At 49.4% G+C, this 20106-nt stretch overlaps 1 protein-coding gene across 1 annotated transcript; it reads right to left on the bottom strand.

The window, feature by feature from the left end:
• Positions 1-432: 432 nt before the first annotated feature.
• Positions 433-19497, bottom strand: LOC144109591 (piwi-like protein 1). The gene is made up of 6 exons (XM_077642410.1): positions 19471-19497; positions 15645-16490; positions 15134-15274; positions 12785-13357; positions 11624-12007; positions 433-2960 (listed from the first exon to the last, which is right to left on the bottom strand). The coding sequence occupies exons 1-6, from the start codon at positions 19495-19497 to the stop codon at positions 2508-2510; spliced, it is 2424 nt and encodes an 807-aa protein (XP_077498536.1). The 3' UTR covers positions 433-2507.
• Positions 19498-20106: the final 609 nt, after the last annotated feature.

Here is a 20106-nt window from a genome sequence, read left to right as displayed (position 1 = left end):
TGAGCATACCATGCTGAAATTACGCAACTATTCTAGCCAAAACAGCAGCACTGTTTTTCATAAAAATGTTTGCAGTCGCAATCCAAATCAAAATATGTAAAACAACAGAGATCTATGCCGGATAATTCCATGCCCAGATGCTACATTAAGAGAAACTCCAAGCCAAGCAATTTCAGATCCCTACATTGCTTAGTGTGACACCATTCTTCCGTTTTGAAGGCCTAGCTTCCGCTGCCCTCTGTCTATTTACTCTCACACATGAAGTTAACCCCTCTTGATCACATGAGTATTCCAAATGGTCCCTTCAACTTTGAGACCAATCAAGGCAGCAAGCAGAGAAATGGGGTTTGTCACCAACTTCTCATGTAGGGACCTCGCAGGCTTCAAAGGGCTTTTTTTAATAAATGGTAACGGCACAACTTCTCCGACCAAATCAGTTTCAGTGAATTTATTGTGACAAATTTTGCAAAAAAGTTCCAATACAAATTTAAAGCAAACCAACATACAAAGACAAAAGAAAAAAATTGCTTCAACAACTTTTGAAAGCAAACCACATGACAACATTAACGCACAAAAAGTTTCAGTACAAATTCAAAGCAAACCAAAATGTAAAGACAACACGAAAACAAAAAAGGTGCTTATACAACTTTTGAAAGCAAACCCACTGGCAACATTTACACACAAAAACTTTGAATACAAATTCAAAGCAAACCAATATGTAAAGACAACACAACAAACAAAAAAGCTGCTTCAATACCTTTTGAAAGCAAACCAACTACTGACAAGAAAATGGACACAATGAAGGAAAAAAGAAATGCAAGAAATTAGAAAGTAAGGCATTGGTAGAAACAAAAATGTTCCCCAATTTTTTACATAAAAAATTTTGAACTAAATAAATGAAAAACATAAAGCAGATCTATTTTAAGCACGATGCCTTACTCACAATTTCCAGAGAAAGAAAAAACAGAGGGCTTTCAGTCACCATAATAAGTCACAGAGGTTCGAAGATGAATCTTGAAAAAAGTAAAATAGGGAAACAAATTTGATTTTTGCAGAATATTTTTTGAGAAAAATACAGGAGTGAGATGCTGTTGTGACTAACTGCCGCATCAAAAGCACACATTTTTTGTAATTCTTATGATGAAGTCAAGATGAAACATAATTGCACATCAATAAACACATGAGACGCTTAAAAATAATTTTCATCCAGGGAAAACAAAAGGAAAAAAATCAACGTGAATGCTTCTCTAGCGCCACGTATGAGAGAAAATCGCGTTAGCATCCACACAATACACGCAACACCAATTGGAAGAACACCAATTGGTTCAATATATTATTCGCTGCAACAGGTTAGAGAACACCGCTCTACCTGTATTACATCCAGACATTCCTAACCTGTTTATGTTGTTTGCCGCAACAATACGTATTTGTTATGCTAACTCATAATTACAATTCATTGAATAGAATCAGGCAAACAAAATGAGCCACTGGCCACAATTGGCGAAATCAAGACATGTGCTTCACTGCCTAAATAAAGAAAACCAAGTCAACATACTTCACTGAAGTACGGTACAGAAAACATACCTTGACTACATGTCTGATGACGGCATGTCTAGACAGCTAATGAAGAAATTAAAAGTCTGCTTACATTTTTCAATTATAATGAAAAATATGTACATCATAAAACAAATCATTCATTCACCCACTCTCCTGGTTAAAGTCTGAAAAAATGCGCTATCTCAATCGGTCAATCAATTGTGACATCTGAAAAAATAGATGACTTGATATGGAATACCATAAACTCATTACAGAGATCCATAACTCCAAGAACAGATGAATGCTCTCGAACAACAAGAAATTTTCCAATAAATATACAAAATGCCTGCTGTGAAAACTTGATGGCCGTGTGCATGGGCAGTGCTTGAAATTTAGTTCAACAAAATCATGGAAGAATGGCACCCGCAATTTTTGAACCATTATCCGTTCATTATAGAAAAACTGCCCATGGGCACAAACAAAAATATATCAACAAAGAAAACGCAAAAAAAGTGAAGCAATCATCAAGAATCAAATTGCACAAAACATATCGAATTGATTGCTCTCCTAAGGTGAAGCGGAAAAAAATAAGCCATCTAGCACAGATAAACTTTGAATCAATGACCTTTGCTGCCACGCAGGAGCTCCAACAGCGAAGGCCTCAGGCATGAACCCTTCCACAAACAATCATTAGACACGCCATACACATCGCCACTGAGTTGTCACCTGAAAAAGCAACCCTTAATACTGAGCCGTGGTAAGCCTGAACCCCTCGCTGCTTCTATTAGACGCCGGCGCTTCGTTCATGAACTGCCATGGCAACATGCAGAGGTCGATCACACACACCTGCTTAGCCCCTTTCCGTGCTCCTTAGATGATGTGCGCAGGTGTGCAGAAGGGGCAGAGGGCGCAAACCTCCATTCCCACCTTCCTCATACCAGCGCACCTCGGGAAACCCCGAATGCCAGACTTTAGAGGTAATACAGGGTAGAGGAGAGGCGCGGGTTGTGCTCCGCGTGCATCGATTGGCCGGCGAGGAAGGCCAGCTTGTGGGCGTACTGGCACGGGGCCGGCACGCGGATTGTGCCCGGCCAGTTGAAGTAGAGGTGGGTCAGCTTGTACGCCAGGCGCTGCATGTGGTCTGGCTTCAGGCCTGTCGTGTCGTAGATGACGTTGTAAAGGGTCGGGGCCACGGTGCCCTGGCGCACGCTCTGGGACACCAGGAAGAAGTCGTACCGCTCGGGGCGCGTCACATCGCTGTCGACCACGGTGCCCGGCGGCGGGTTGGTCACGCGATCACGGCTCGGCAGGAAGAAACGCGTGGAGATGCGCTTGGTCACCACCACGAAAGCCAGCTTGTGCTGCACGCCCGGGAAGAGCGCTTGCAGCGAGGCCACGATCTGATTGATCTCCCACTCCTTCACCTGCGCCGTGTACACCCGAGACACGCTTCAGTCGCGCCCGCTGCCGCCACCAGCATCACCTGCCAGTGCATTTCTGCTGACAGCACAGGGCATTGGAAGTTACAAAAAAGTTATTGGACGATTGGTGGCTCAAAAGCGGGGAGGTGACATAAGGTTAAAGTGCAGGACTGAAAACGAATTGTAAAACCAATTTATAACACAGTTAAATAAAAAACTTATGAGATCACTGCGACACCCGCACTGGAGGCATGCGTAAGCATTGACGCCTCCTTGCCCCTCTTTGCCTAAATTAAGTTCCATCATTGCCCATTTTAAGTTTAAAAAGTTGGCGCCACGCTTCGTTTTTAAATTTGGCGCCACGGTTCACTCCGTCTACACTTCCAGTTTTTCAGATTCGGCACTAAGCTGTAGCTCCACCTATTTCCAGTGTTTCAAACTCTTGCGCCACTTCTGCTCCGGCCCCGCACACTTTTGGGACATTTCTGGCTCTAATTAATTACTACCTCACAAGCACCTCATTATTTCCCCTGCGAGATTTTTTGATGCTGTATGTAATGCAAACATTTTTTTTTCTTATAAATCAATTGGTTAGAACGTTATCGTGATGACAAGCTCCTAATGACATGAAACCGCAAAAAAAATGCCATACGTTGCTTACGCAATAATAAAATAAAGCCGATCCGGAGCCAACTGACCACGGGCTACCTAGGGCTCCAGGTAGGTTTCAAACATCGAATTTACATGTTGCAGATCATCGTACAGCCCCCGTCACCTCATGCGGAAGCCACCAAAAAAAACATTAAGCTAAAACTTTCGATTACCGCACTGTATTGCCGCGAGCCTGGTCCCGAGCAAAACGTGCATGCCTGTCACATACTTTCTAGCCATGACGAAACTCATGACATGGAAACTCATGACAATTTCTAGCTATGATGACATCCTCATGGAAAATCTACCTCCCACGCAGGTCCCATCTCCAAAGTTTCCCATTTCCGCACATTTTCTCATGCTATTCGGAACTCCCGGGAATCAAATCAGTGCGTACGTACTTGGCAGATTCTCAGCGCTCCAGTCTCTTGATTCCTAATCATATTCCATTAGTCCGAAGTTCAGCCTGCCTTGCGATAAAAAGTTACCGTTCTTGGAAGAAAATTTAAGTTTACTTTGGAATAAAACCTTTCTGTATTCACTACAATGCTTCGGTAAAACGCTATGCGTGGTCCACTACTGCAGTTTCCTGCAGAATCGCACTTCCAACACGGAGGCCGCATCATCTCCAGCGGACACGAAATGTAAAAATACCTGCGTAGTCTGCAATGTAAACGACACTTAAAGAACAACTTGTAAAGATAGACTAGATAAGGGTGGTCCAAATTATCCCCGCGCCCTCCACTTCACGATACCTCTCAGCTTTCATGCAGCTTTGATACGCTCAGTGCCAAACGTTTTTAGGCGACTGAGTATACATCTTGTTCGGTTCGAAAAGCCGTCGTCGTATTCGGCATCGCGTGCCGGGAAAAATCGGAGGCTGTGTAACAAAAATCTTAATATTGCAACCGTTTTTTGTAGAATGTCGCGGAAGTGTCATACGATTCAGCGTTTCGCGTATCATAAAATTAACTGGCCAGTTATGTCGGGGCTGCTTAAAAAAATTTCATCATAGCAATTTCTGGTTCTACTGGCTGATGATTGACTGGTGTGTGATAGGCGATGACCAATTAATGAAATCATTGTAAGCAATTGAATAACTGATATAATAAAGAAATGAAAAAATGAGAAAAAAGGGGTGTGCAAAGATTTTAAAATCCAGAGAATGAAAAGCGAATGCTTGACGAGGCTAATTAAGAAAATTTAGAGAGTGTAATAGATCATTTTTTTTTTATTTTAAAACAAAGAAAAGAAAAATGCTTTCAAAGGTGTCAGATTGCTCAGAATGGAAAGCCTAAACGCTATGATATCGCGTTACACCCTTACGGCGAAGCGTAAGTGTTCTTTGCAATTTTTTTATTGCGAAAGCATTAAAAGCGCCATGAAGGCGAAAGCTCTCCCACAGTGTCTACGTGAAGCATCCACCTTAAGGGGACTTCTCTCTCTGCACCCTCCACCTGTCAACTGTCCTCTCGTGGCGTAAATCTAGCGACGAGAAGTACTTGACGTGGCGTAGCCGGTCCAGGGAGTCATCAATGCTTGACAGAGGACAAACGACTTTTTTGGTGCCTTCGTTTATACGCCTGTGATCAACACAGAGCCGTAGGGTGCCATCTTTCTTTGCTACTAGAACAACAGCCGATGCCCACGGGCTCGTCGCCGGCTGTATAACGTCGTCTTGGAGCATTTCTTGAAATTGTCGGCGAATTGCATCACGTTCCTTCGAAGAGATCTGATGAGGCGGCTGGCATAACGGTCGCTGATTTGCATCAACTGTAATGCGGTGCTTTGTGAGCGGAGTCTGCCTAACCTTGGAGGTCGAGGCAAAAGAGTCGCGGAGAGATCCGATAATGCTTTCCAGACAGCGTTCGTGATTAGCCGGGAGGTTGTGGTTTACGTCGGTTTTTATGGGAGTGGTCGATGCCTCCACTGATGCCGGGATTTCGGACAACGCGTGCATTCCCGCGAATTCGCTAAGTTCTTCGAAATACGCAACAGCTGTTTTGCCGGGCAAACACTGAGGCTCAGATCCTAAATTGGTCACCAGAAGTTCGGTTCGCCCATTCTTCCATTCAGACTTGCCGACCCAGGAGCAGCGAGATATTGGTTTCAGCGATGCCACGAGTGCTGGGGCTCTTATCGAACTCTGCGGTAACAAGCATGCTGGCTCTTGACGGCATGAATACGTGGTCGCCACAGACGCATAACTTAGCCCTGCGTGGCTCGGTATCGTCGTCGACAGGGCCTTGGGTAGAAAACGACAAGAATAGCTCCTGAAAGTTGATAACGGCACCGTACTCCTGAAGGAAGTCTAAACCGAGTATGAGGTCCTTGGAGCACTCGCGTAACACAGGAAAGCAACCAGGGAAAGTAACACCGCGGATCTGGATTCGCGAAGTGCACACACCGATCGAAGTTACCACATGGCCACCAGCTGTCCGGATCTACGGCCCAGACCAAGGGGTAAGAACCTTCCTCAGGGCCGTAGCCAACCGTCTGCTCATTACAGAAAAATCAGCGCCGTTATCCTCGAGTGCGGTAACGTCGTGCTTGTCGGCGGGTACCGGAATTTTGGCGGAAACCAGTCGGTCGCAGCGCGTCGTCGAGGTCGTCGGCGGTCGGAGGGTCGCGGTGAATCGTGGGGTGGAGGCTCTTTGCTCGGTCCAGTCGCAGTGGCCTTACGCCCGGAGGACGCCGTCTTCAGTTCTCCCGTCATGGGCAGGTACCTCTGAACTGGCCAGAGGACGACAGGCGGCAGGGCGAAGAGAACCGCCTTGGGGATGGCGATCGGGACTGCCGTCGCTGCGAGGTCGAGGACTGCAAGTTATCAGCCAGGGACTGCTCGATATCCCTTGGTCGTTCAACGTAGCGCGGTCGAGGTGTGTCAGGTGAAAACCCCCTTAAACCCATTCTACGGTAGGGGCAGTGGCGGATGATGTGGCCGGGTTCCCCGCAGTGGATACAGAGCGGCCGATTGTTTGGCGTACGCCACACGTGCGCTTTGCTCATGGGGGGCCTGGACTCCTGCGGCACAGAGGGTACTGTTGCGACTGGGTACTGCGCAGAGGTGGCATAGGAGCGACGGGGGATAAGGTTCGCATCGCTGGCCCGGGACTTCGTAGCGCGTCGCTGTACGTCATATCGGAGGGCGCCGGGTGTGGAGCGGGGGGTGGCTGCACAACTCGTTGGATTTCTTCTCGGACCATGTCCGTTACGGCAGCGACGCTGACCTGTGGAGCTTCAAAGCGAAGTTTCAGAAGTTGCTCGCCCACGAAGCTACTCGGCGGGCAGCGACGGTGCGTGTACTGGGAAGCGGCTGCTACAGTAGCCTGACGTCCGTAGTGGGCACGCCGTTCCTGCAGAGAGCGCGTCATGTCCTCTATGAACATCGCGACACTCTCGTTCGGCGGCTGTGATCTCGAGTGCAGGGCGATTTCAGCTTTCTCTGTTCTTTCGCTGCTGGTAATTTTCGCTAGCAGCTCTCGACGAAAAGCCTCCAAGGTGGCAAAGGAAGCTTCGTGGTTCTCAAACCACGTTTTGGCCGACTCCCGCAGCACAAAGTGGACGTTGCGCAATTTGCGCTCGCCGTCCCGCTCATTGAAACCCGCCACTCGGTAAAAGCTGGCCAACCAGTCTTCGACGTCCTAGAACCCGTCTCCGTGGAACGGTGGCGGCGACCGAGGTGTGTGAAGGACGAAAGGTGGGCATTCCTGGAATGCTGTGTCGTCTGGCTAGCCGCTTGGGATGTCATGACCTTTACAGGCTCTGTCATTTGGTCGAACTGCATTTGTATGCCTCGGAGACGGCGGCTCGCCTTGTGAACGGGTGTTGAGTTCACGCGTGGAGAACAGGCGTCAAGAGTGCCCTCGTAGTCAGAGTACATGGGACACCACCCAGCGACTCCACCAAATATGTCACCGATAAACGGTCGAAGCACACAGACCCGGTTTGACTAGACGTGCTGGGTGAGAAAGACAGCAGGGCGCTCGAGCGAAGATATGACAATCATCTAGCCCCTCGAATGCGCAAGGCATGACAAGTCCCAGCTAAAACAGTTCGGCCGCGGTATGGTGCCACTGGATGGATTGTTACTGTGGCAATAGCCTCCCAAAGAACAATGTGTGAGAAATTGTGGCTTTCTTGATCTATTCCTTCTCGCAGAGCTCAGCAATAGCCACCTGGTACTCAAAGGCCCACCGGTGACTGTGTTTCAAACGGCTACCGTCCAGTGTGGAGACATATCGTATAACCTGTCCCCCACTTCGCCGGCAGTGGTAAGAGGAGTCGCCGCAACCTCGCACCTTTTGCATAGTTGCATAGAAAACAACTGAAGTTAACTGGGCGAAGGAAGACAATGGACTCAGAATTGCAATAGAATCATACTTAAAAATAAAAAGGAAAACGAATAGACTGGTGAGGTAAAGAAGAAGGCTTTCATATTTCCTCTTCACAAATCGAACTGATCGCTGTAAATTTTTTTGTCTTCCCAGCTACGAAACACGCAACAGCAGACATTTATCAAGAGCTCGCAGTTTGGAGGGGCCAAATTGAGTAAGTTATTTCTGTCTCACCAGCCAGGACGTTTTAACAGCCGAAAAATACTTGCCGAGATGCATCGATTCTTCGCGCCCACGTATCTGTTGCGAGTGGGGACGAAGGCTTCAAAACAGGTCAGAAAGATGTTGAGACAAATTCTTGCTGCGACCTTCAGTGTCCCGCGTGAGACAAGATGATGCAACGCCTGCACCATCCAAACCAACCAGTTTTCGAGGCCACGCGATGCCGTATACCAGGCCATAAAAACGTCTACGAAATTCGATTTTTCCAATCGCCGCGATGAGAAGGTGGGTGTGCCTCTCGACTCCTAAATGAAAAAAAATCTCTAAGAACTGACATCCCCTACCAATAACTCCTGCTGACAGGACTAGAGTTTCGATGTATTTCTGCCGAAAGTCAACAGAAACTTTATTGGAATTTTTTTAGGGGATGGCATTAGCATCAGCGAGCTACGTGTCTCTTATTGAGACTATCTGAATAACCACAATAGTTATGTAGCAAGCGATTACAATTTAGCTAAGCAGCATACTTGTAAACATGATTCGATAGTATTTGGATGTTTATGGTTAATTATTAACGTGGGTTTAACGTCTCTAAGCGAATTAGGCTATGAGGGATGCTCTACTAAAGTGTTCCCGATATTTCGGATGTTCGCCACCACTTCCGTTGCAGCGCAAAATGCCTGCACTACGCACCTGCACGGCATTATCTGCACCTACATTATCTGATTTTATTTACACAATACTGAACAGCTCAAATGGTCCCTGCAGGATGACGAAATTTGAACTTGAAAGAAGTACACAAATAACAGCGCCACGGACGGGGAAATAAGGAAGAGACACAAAAACTTTCGCTGACTAAATAATGGAAGAAAATTTTATTGCACTCACGCAATTGATTTACCCAGGGGTCATGCCCACAACATAAAAATATAAAAACTTTAAACCAAGCAGCAAGATTCTCCCGCGCTATTTCAAAGGATGACTCACGTCTTGCACTTGTGGGATCGCTATAGTTTTTCTCGTTAATCTTGTTCCTGTGTCGTCGTGGCTGTCCGGTGGAAATCTTTCAAAATTTTGTAGCCAACACTACAAAGACCAGCGTCTGGGAATCCGGCGATGCGCAATCTTTCCAGTTGGATCTTAAAGCTTTGTTCGATATGACGCAGACATGACCTATTGAGGGTTCTTACCAAAGTTCTTGTTACTATTTATTTATAAAACCCTCTTTCCTGGCAATGAGCATATGAAGCTTTCTGGTAAAAAAAATGAGGGAGGAACCTGAGGGTGTAGCTCGAATAACAGTGCCCGCAAAGCGCAAAAATTTTCTCGGGCGACTTAAAAATCTTCTACTACTCTCTTCCGCACCTGTTGTTGTTCGCGGCGGTAAAGGAAAGCATCAAAACAATGGAAACCGTTAGGTTTCAAACTCCCTGTGACATTACTTGTGCGAGTTTCCTTTAGTGCCGGGGTTTTATCTGCGATCAACCTTCATGACCTTTAAAAATGGACTTAATGGACTTCACATCCAGCAAAAAAGGAGTATGTATATAGGATTATGCGTGGCGCCGCTTCTCAGCGATCTTCTACTTGGGCGCTGCGACAGAAAACTGAAAACAACCCTCGAAACCAGCAGCTCCCTCAACGTGTTCCGTTATGTTGACGATTTTCTGATCGCCTACAAGGTTTCTGTCTTTGGACCCCATAGTGGTGTAACAGAACGTTTCAGGATATTCGAAGGCACTCTTAATTATTTCACTCTGACGAAGGAATTACCCCAAGACAACCTGTGCAACACCTGCTTCTGGATTTGCACGCGTTCGTGCACCCAGAGCACATGTGTTGGTGCTACACCCCGCGCTCAAAGAAAGGATTCACGCCTCACAGTTCCGCTCACCCGAAACTAGTAAAGAGAGCAGTATCAACAAGCGCCTTGAAAAGCACCCTCAATAGGTCATGTCTGCATCGTAGTGAAGAAAGCTTCAAGATCCAACTACAAAGGTTGCGCATCGCCGGATTCCCGGACGCTATTGTTTGCAGTGTTGGCTAGAAAATTTTGAAAGATTTCTACCAGACAGCCACGACGACACAGGAACAAGAGGAACGTGAAAGAACTGTTGTGATCCCACAAGTGCACGGCGTGAGTCATCCTTTGAAGAGAGCTTTGGGGCAGTCCTACGTAAGGGTGCTTTTTACTGCACCTTGACAAACTCGACAAACTTCGCAAAATCCGCAATCGAAAAGAGAAGTCCCCAAAACAGTGCGAAAGGAAACACAAAAGGCCTTTCACTGAATGTAAAAAAAGGAAGTGGTCTACGATGTGCCTTTGTCCTGTAGATCATCCTACATAGGACAGACATGACGTTGTTTAAATGACAGGCTGCGAAGACAAAGCAGAGATATCAAAGACAGTACGAGGAAGAACCTGCCTGAACACGTTGCCACCTGCAAGTGCACTGCCATTCTTGACAAAAGCGAAGTACTCAAGAGATACAAGGAAGAGCTTGCGCGCGAATTATTGGAAGCGCATGTCATTCATAAAAAAGGAGTGAATTGCGTGAGCACACCTTCTATCACTTTGAAGAAAGAAACAGATTAGTTTCCTTGATTGCTACGAACGCGGGAGAATCTTGGTTCTTGGTTTTAAATGTTTTTGTTTTCATGCTGTGGGCGTGACTCTGGAGTATAAATTTTGTCAGTGCAATACAAATTTTTTTCAGTTGATAGTCAGCGCTCGTGTTTGTCTCTCTTCCTTATTGTACCGTCTGTCACACTGATATTTATGTGTCATGATCCAACGGGCCCGGCTAATTCCGCTCTTGTATTAAGAACTAGTATTCGCAAATCCAATAAATGGTAACAGTTCAATGGCCACAGAACTAAAATTGGAGAGGACACTGAAGCTCCACCCTAAAGGTATGACGTGACAGCATAATAGGTTGATTCCCGGATATGCAGAAGGTCATTCGCTACAATCATAGAACCATGAGAGTCCTCATACTTTCCTAGCGTAGTGGTACAGTGGTGCAGCAGTTAAGAGATGCGCTACTGGCCTCGATGGCAGTTTCTCCCGGTGGTGGGCCTTCTGCACAGAGGTTTCTCTTTTCAGGTAACCAATCAATAATTTAAACTGCCACGGAGGGAAGTTTTCTCCCTATCCGCAGGACAGGTTATGACGACGTCGCAATGTCATGTGACGTATGCTGCCCACCTGCCTCCTACACTATAAACAGAAAGGAGTAAAAAGGGGAGTAAGCTGTCTTCAAGCGCACACCCGCTTTCATAAAAGGCGCTGTGCTAGAGGAAAGCTTACTCTCTTTCTACTGCCATGCAAGCGTTTTCGTGTTTAGAGAGTAGGTTGGTCTCTGTGCACAACCAGCTGTCATATCCATGCTCTAGACTTTTCGCTCACAACACCCACAACGCCGGGTTTTCTGGGTAAAAAGTTGCCTTGCCCACCTGAGGGATCTGTCCGTCGGACACCCCGTCGCGGAAGAAGATGATCCGGTCGGGCGAGGCGCCGTCGTTGCACTGCGAGTACTTGCGCAGCGCGTCGCGCAGCAGTGAGGCGAGCGAGTGGCCCAGCTCCTGGTGGGTGTTATGGAAGGAGACGCGCGAGTACCACCGCGTCAGGCTCTTGTTTATGCTGGCCACGAAGGCGCCCGCCGAGCCATGGGGTGAGCTCGAGTCGCGGTAGGTGTCGTAGCCGATCACCATGGTGCTGGCCAGAGGGATCTCCAGGCACCAGGCCTCGCCGCCCAGCTTGCAGTTCAGCTGCACTGCCACCTTGGTGGCCACAGAGCGAATGGTCTTGCGGTTGCCGATGGTGCGGGCGAGGATCACCTGGAAAGTGTACCAAAAACAATTATAAACATCGTCACCATTATGCACTGTACTGCGTTAGAAATGACTTTGCTTTCCTCAGTCTACTTGCATCATCTTACCCAACAGCTCCTTGCTATGTTAACACTGACATACACGTCGACAAACTTTCACACCTAGACAGCCCCCACATCGCTCTTGACGTAAGCGTTCACAGCGCAGGGAAAAGAGGCAACAGCTAATCTTGACAGTAATATACATTACAGCACGACGAACAAGTCATGGATGCGCCTGGCCAGAGACTTGCTCGGTGCTCAGCATGTCAAATGACGCGATTATTCTCTTTGCGCACAGTGTTCTGGCCAGTTATGGCCAACTGGAGCCTCCAATTATACTAATGAACCAACCGAATAACAACTGAAATGAGGTAATTCAAAATTATTTGAGTCCTGAAAAGCACACCACATAACACTTTACCACACAATTTCCCTATTTTTGCAGTAAAACGGCAAAAGGAACACTCATTACAACTGATTCCAATTGTGTTTCAAGGAAGCTGAACTCAGCGCTTCATAATAAAGATAATAATAATGCTTGTTTGCATCAAATACAAATGCTAAAGGTATGCAGAAAAAGCTGCCATGTAGACCACTTGACGAAGCTGCAGGCCCGCTGTACAATGGTCATCTTACAGTATCGCAAAACCAGGCTCTGGAGAAGTCTTGAAAAGTAAATCCAGAGTTTTTACCGGATCTCGCTACCCGCTTCGGGCGACAAAGAACAAAAGCCTCGGCCCACCTGTGTGTGGAGGCCGAGGTCGACGCAGGCCTCCTTCTTGATGAGGTCGTAGCGGTCCTTGCGGTTGTTGGGAAGCACGATCAAAGCCAGCTGAATATTGCCGCCTCTACCAAGCTGGCGCAGGGCTTCCACGAAGCCTGAGGGCCGGTCGTCATCCAGCAGCACCAGGCGCGGTTGCCCGATCTTGACGCCCATGGGCGGGCACACGGACATCAGGGTGCGCACGAATTCCGTCACGTTGGTCTCCTCGCGCCGGTGGCAGAGGACGATCCACGACTCGACGGCGACGGCCACGTGCAGCGGCCGGTCGCGCGTCTCGCGCGAGAAGTCGGCCGTGGCCGCACTGTAGCGGTACGCGTTGCTGCCCTGCATCACCTTCTCGGGCGGCAGCACGCGGGCGTCGATTCTGACGAGCGAGTCGTCGAACCGGAGACCCCAGCTGTCCATGTCGTTGCGGATAGCCTCGTTGTTGTTGATGCGGTCCATGAACTCGAGCAGGTTCCGCACCCGTTTGGAAGGCTCCACGCGCATGTGCTGAGCCAGGTCCCGCATCACGGACACATTGGCCCGCATCTGCGAGGGAATTAAGGGCCCGTTAGACGGCAACTGTGGTTTGGGGTCTATGGCCGCCCCAAAGCAACTCAGGTGATGTAGGGACGCCGCAGTGGAGGGTCTTCGGATAATTTCAACCAATTGGACTTCTTTAACCTGCACTGACAATGCACGGTACGCGGCCCTCCGCAAATTCACCTCCATCGAAATGCGACCACTGCAGCAGGGATCGAGCCCGTGTCGTTCAGGTCAGAAGGCGAGCACCATAACCATTCAGCCACGGTGGTGGCGGACAGCGGCACTTATCTGGGTAGCTCCAACGGTTCAGAGTCCGCCAAAGATTTTCGGTCGGGTCCCAGAAGGCCCGTATACCCATTATACGCTAAACCAGTTTTAAAAATGGCGCAGACTAGACTTTGTAGGAGCACATGTGCCCTTAGCGACCACGACACAGCTCGGGGTCCGCAATCTTCAAGTTCCCACCAAGTGCATACATTCATGTGGGCGTGGCTTAAACTTGGCGCGCTGTATGGTTCTACAAGGAACGGTAAATGATGCTGAAGACTTCCCTTCCCCAAGTCAGTTGCTGGAAAACGTTTGTAGCGCCTTCAAATTAATTCGAACAAAAACCTTATGTAGAAGAAGCACAACTCCCTATTTCTGCTTTCCAATCTTTCACTATTATATTCAGGTATTTAGTACATACTAAGTCCTAAGCATTGCAGTACCAGTTTTGTAATGCAGTAAAACCACGTCAAGCCAGCTCCAGGAGTACTCGCATGAGCATTATATGCGCTTAGGAAGTAGCAGCATGAAATCCCCCGCCTCCGCGTCCATTCAGCCTAATATCTTGATACCCGCTTATGGCGTAGCGGCTTATCGCGGACGTTTCTGTTACCGCGTACTAATCACGGAAAAGGCTGAAGGCATATCTTGTAGCACACTTACGAGTACGGCGCGCATCGTAAGAAAGCAAGCTTCACGGGAAATACGCCGATACGGATACAGCGAAGCACGCTTGAAGCTGCTGACACGCTCGGAGAGCGAGCACTTGTGTGACCTAACAAAACACCTCTCCTTTGCCCGCTGGGTGGGAGGAAATGGAGCGAAGCTCCGAATGCTTACCACCGCCGAAGATAACGCCTGCGAAGTGCTCGTAATAGTTTACACCGGAAAGGTACTCTATAAAATGTCGCCCTTTGCATGCTTAGAGACAGCCAGACCATTTGAGGCGCCTCTATAGCGATGTCCGATAGGGACACTGTTGCTTCTGTCGAAACGCAATCGAGGAAACTTAATACGGGCTTCGCCTGTTCAACCAATACGGCCGAGGCCTAGCGCAGAAATCTGCCGGCGCCTAGTGGGGAAATGTAGAGCAGATTCAAACGCCCTGGAAGCTGCGCTTGCATAGCCTCTATGCATATAATAGAATAACGAGTTTATGTGGTAGTGCGCGAATAAAAATGAGAGAATTTTCGCCTAAATTCTCTAAATGTGGGAAAGCAGAGGTGCATAAACCCTAGCTACTCAAATGCAGCTGCACGAAAGGACACGGCCTGGAATGAGCTGTTGCTCACGTGACTCCGACCCTGATGGCTGCAGCACGCTGACGACGCGTTATGGGCGAGAGTACTGGCGAAGCGGTGGAGCTAGGGTGGCCTGATCTCTCCCCGCCTCCTTCTTAAACGCCCCTGGTTGTGCGGACGTCTACGGCCAAGTCGCGAACACAGTACCCATTATAAACAGCGGCCGCCGTAGAAAAGGTCAAACATCACTACATTCAAACCGACTGCCCACCTCGTCAGTGAGTCCCGTCAGGACACACAGCTCCGGCACCAGGTAGATGTTCTGCGTGCGGCCGGCGCGCAGGTCCTTTTCCTTAGGACGGACCACCAGCAGCGGCTGGCGCATGTCACGGATGCGCCTCTCGTACTGCTCCTGCACATGGCATCGCCCAAAGTCAGATGGGGTCGGTCGTACTTGCAGCTTTACTGCTAAGCATACGCACTCTCACATACACTGGGCTTTGCAACACATGGATAAATTTTTGAGAAAATAAATGGGCTGTATGCCAGATAGCTAGTGGTTTGTCACAGAAAGATGACATCAATGGAAGGAAAACGCGATTCAGTGAAAGGCGGCTGAGCCAGATAGAGAGAGAAACTTGGAAAAATTCGGGTACCACTTCGGAATGGACCCTCTTGGCATAATATAATGGAAGAAGTTTGTCATGTGATGGTGACGACGCCACACGTTAATTCACCACTTTGAACAGAACCTATAACATGCCACTAGTAGCAACACATACCCTGTAGTAGTCAGCGTAGGTCTTGGACCCCTCCTTGGTTACAAAGGTGCAGGCCGGGTTCTGCTCCCAGTCAATGTCGTCCACCCTGTATGTCTTGTTGTTGTAGGGCGTCATGACAATGCAGCCGGCCACCCGTTTCACGCACTCGTCCTTGTAGTTCGGGACGTGCCGGATCTGAGACATGAGGTCAAAGACGCTGTCGCGACGCAGCACCTTGTGCAGCGTGTCCGTCACCAACAGGACGCCCGCATCGTGCTGACCAATGGCCGTGAGAAGCCCCTGCCACAGCTCGAGCGCGTGCTGCGGAATGCTCGCCACGGCGCGCTTGTCGAAGAAGTACCGGTTGATCTGCACAAAGTCCAGGCGCTCCAGGTTGCGGCGCATCTGCGTGTTGAACAGGCGCAGCAGCTCCGGGTTGAACGGGGCCAGTTCCTGGACCCACTTGAAGCGGACGCAGATGATGATGCCGTCGGTGCGCCGCTGCGCGAACACCTCGGTGATGTCCTGGTTCAGTCGCTTGGGCGACTTCAAGTCAGACATGCCGTCGAACACGAGGCACTTGTCGAAGATGTGCATGTAGTCCGCGAGCAGGGCGCGCCTCATGCGACTAGACTCAACCGTCGGCGTGAACTCCACGTGGTACTGGTGTATGCAGCACTGGGGCATGGAGATGAGCCGGAAGTAGTTGGCCACAACCTTGATGGGGCTGCCCGAAATGCCTTTCTTGTTGTTGATGTGCGCAGGCCGCGTCTCGATGACGGCGAACTCGTCGCGGCGACGCCGGGGCCCTGGGCGGCCGCCGTCGCCACTGTCGCCACGTGTGACGGCCGGTGCGAACTGTAACTGCTGCAAGCAGACATGAAGAGAGGGAGAGAGAGAGCTTTGCACACAAAGCCGCAGCTCAATCTACGCATATACTTAAAATTTCACGAAGGCACTAAGTCTGCTTAAGAGCGCAATCACGAAAGCCTTTTCTGTCCTATGTTTTTTCCCTCCATTTTTCACCTGCCGCGTTGGCTGAGCGGTTAGGACGCGTGATTATTGAGCCGAAGTTCCCGGGTTCGATCCGACCTGAGAGTTCGTCCTAAAAATTTCCGTCCACAACTTCCGTCCACGGCACTCATGAGAGAAGATAGGCTTATGCCTTAACTCATACTCTTCTTGAGGTGATCAACGAGGTGATATTGAATACTGCAACAACCCGTACAACTGTTACATCAGATACGCGCTGATGTAAAAACTCCTGCTCTTTTTGACTGCCGTAAATAGGTCGGAGCAATATGGCTGCCAACCACATCGAACAAAGGCTCTAAAACACGATAAGTGCCTATAGTGTGGGCATCGCGTAATAAAAACCTCAGAACAACTTTCTAGCGCTGCTGCACTTCTGCAGCCACCCGTCATGAACAACAGCCGCATCCCTGCACCCTGTGGTGCTACCACTGCGGAGGGGACCACGCCCTTGCAATACAAGGTGCTTTGGGCGACAGCGAAGAGACCGAGTTAGTATATAGGCGGCCTATTGTCACCGAATTCGTCTTCGCTGAACGCTGGACCGTATCCTTGCAAGTGACACCTATTCTGACGCGCAAAAACCCACAAACTCATTTTAACCCCCTCCATAGCAGTCTGGTCGGACCACACCTCAAGTGATCGCCTGCCCCATCCGACCCTGGACACAGATCGGAAGGGGCACCGACACTCGTCCTGCCTCATACGGCAACTTAGGCCACACTACAACGATTTACAGTGCAAATTACCTCAACGCAACCCCCTTCCCGATCACATCCGACACCTGCTCCGCGAAACAAGCGGACAGCAGCTGAGGTCTCACCATCCAATCCCACATTCATTGATTGGAAAGCTCACCTTGTTCTAGTGCGGGCTGCCCAAGTCAACATCTGCTCAGCCAGGTATTATCCTCAGCCAGGCACCATCCTGCCCATCTCCCTGGCCTTGTACCACACAAGCTAACTTCATCCAACCACCCTTCATCAAGTACTTGCCTTGAACAGCAATGTGCCGCCTTTAAGGAGTGTTTGGCATCATGCGAACAACAAATCGCCTGCATAACGCAAGGCATAACCAGCATGAAATCAATGGTCGCGCACATTCTCAAGGTCGTCAAACGTCAATTGTCTTGTCTCCCGCATTTTCAGCAGACGATCTATAATTTTTGAGGACACAGGCAAGACTAAGATAGGGCGGCAATTGTTTATGTAATCACGTCGGCCTCCTTTGTGTATAACTATGACTTTAGCTATCTTCATGCTATCAGTGAATTAGATCTTTCTTACCCAGCAACAACTCACATTGCTCGCTTCTGCCTAAACAATTTACACGAAGCTTCTCTCTACTTCCCCAGTCTATATCAGACTACATGACACCGGTCTCTTCCTGCCTCTTACCTGCCTTCCCGGTGTTCACCGTCACCGGCAGATTGCATGATTATCCGGCGCCTTCCAAGGGACCCCTGGTTACTTCATCATTTCAGCCTTTCCCCATTCGATCTCCCTGTACACGTTATCAATACCCCCGTCTCATCTAACCTAGTCTTTGCCCCCTCCCCAATTGCATGACATCAAGGCTAGATGAAGACAGGCGGCTTGTACACGCGACACATCACACAACTCCGTGCCGCAACCGGACGGTGGCGTACATTGACGCGGTGGTCTCATATTCACAAGGACTGGGCGCTGCAACGTACGTGATGTGTACAGCCCCACACGCTCTCGTCTCACACATACACCTCCCGCCCATGCGGTCAATCTCCTATTGCTTCCACCCTGGAAACTATTCCAGCTGTGCACACCATCAGCTCCTTCACTCAGTTACCCCAGCATCAGTATACACAATATACACGGGAAACGTGGATATGCTATCCGTTGCCTTCAAAAGCTCACAATCCCGGCGGACCTATACGGCTACCTCAGTGAGACCCTGCGTACCCCCTGCACGGTCACAGGTAGGTAGATTTCTGGCCATGCTGGGACCGCAGGTAATGAGGTGATGCTATGAACAGTATCGAAGTCTCCTCATTTTGCCCGCGAAAACTAACGGCAAAGGCGACACCTGAGCTCAACCTGCCCCCATCTTAGCGTAGAAAATCTCCGTTTCCAGTTGAAGCAGCTTCTCGTCGTTAGAATAATGCGCTAAGACGTTTAATGCATACGGGCGAACTTCGGCAAGTTGTCTTCAGTGTCACCACTGTGAAATGCCAGATTGAGGGCCACCTGAGGGGTTATCTTCATTTCATTATATAGATTTAAAGAATTTGAGAGCGACATGCATATGCGTATAGTTACAGAGCAACGCTTTTAAGTTCTGGAGTATCACTACGACGCGAATCCCAAGTAACGGACCTTTAACAGCTGTTGTTATAAAAATGAAATGACTCCGATTGCATATTCTTCCGCTCTCTCCATACTTTGCACATTCCGCGTTCACCCTCCTCTGTCTACGGTAGCAACTCTTCGGACGGTTTGCGTGGCAGCCATTTTGCAGTAGCGAATTACTACTACTACGACGCAAAACCCAAGGGTGCCGCCGCGGTGGCTCAGTGGTTATGGAGCTCGGCTGCCGACCCGAAAGACGCGGGTTGGATCCCGTCCGGCGTGGTCGAATTTCCATGGAGGCGAAATTCTAGAGGCCTGTGTACTGTCCGATGTTAGTGCACGTTAAAGAACACGAGGTGGTCAAACTTTCCGGAGCCCTTCACTGCGCTCATAGCCTCAGTTGCTCTGGGAATTTAAACCCCATAAACCTAGGCCTAAAACATAGCCAACGGCCCTTCAAGAGCTGTCGCTGTAAACAAGAGACAACTCACCTGCGGCACCGCAGCTGAAGGGGCCATCGCCGCCATCTGCTGGAGGTGCGCCCCGTCGCCGATGGCCATGTTGTCGATGGAGATCGACAGGCCCGCCACGCTGTCGACGGCGGGCATCGACGGCAAGGACACCGTCGCAGGCCTCAAAACACCAGGCGTCCTTGGCAAAGCCGCTGGCGGCGCCATGGCAGCAGGAAATTGAGGCACCGTAGATGCCGCCTGTGCTCCGGGCAATACGACCACGGCCCGTGCCCTGCCGCGCGAACGGCCGCGAGCGCGACCGAGGGGCGGAGGTGCTTGACCGCCGCTGCTTTTGTCCATCTGGCTCTACAACGAGCCGCTGATCTGCAGCGATGCCCACTCGTTGCGGTGGTGTTGAAGACAAGACCCGTCAATGGCGAGACGGCTTAGGTCTATGTGCTCGCCTCGATGACTCGAATAGCGGCAATGGGGCGCAGCAGAAGCCCTGCGGCGACGAACAAAGACATGATCGTCACTCTTAAAATGCAAGCAGGACAAAAGGAGCATATATGGGGAGGCAACTGCATGGCACCCGTACCCGAGCGCTGACGTTCAGAACACGCGTTTTTTTTTCCTTCAAGGGATAACACAACCTGCATCTCAGCCGCTGAGGTG

Source organism: Amblyomma americanum, chromosome 11, assembly GCF_052857255.1.
Source record: "Amblyomma americanum isolate KBUSLIRL-KWMA chromosome 11, ASM5285725v1, whole genome shotgun sequence".
Classification (NCBI taxonomy): domain Eukaryota; kingdom Metazoa; phylum Arthropoda; class Arachnida; order Ixodida; family Ixodidae; genus Amblyomma; species Amblyomma americanum.
The sequence above is the reverse complement of the archived record's forward strand: the minus strand, read 5'-3'. Positions and strand labels throughout refer to the sequence as shown.

Coding starts and splice junctions, on each gene's coding strand:
- LOC144109591 (XM_077642410.1), bottom strand. CDS start 19,497: ATGGCCCCTTCAGCTGCGGTGCCGCAG. Junction 12,008..12,784: donor ACCTCGGCCTCCACACACAG/GTGGGCCGAGGC, acceptor TACACTTTCCAG/GTGATCCTCGCCCGCACCAT. Junction 2,961..11,623: donor CCGACGGACAGATCCCTCAG/GTGGGCAAGGCA, acceptor TACACGGCGCAG/GTGAAGGAGTGGGAGATCAA.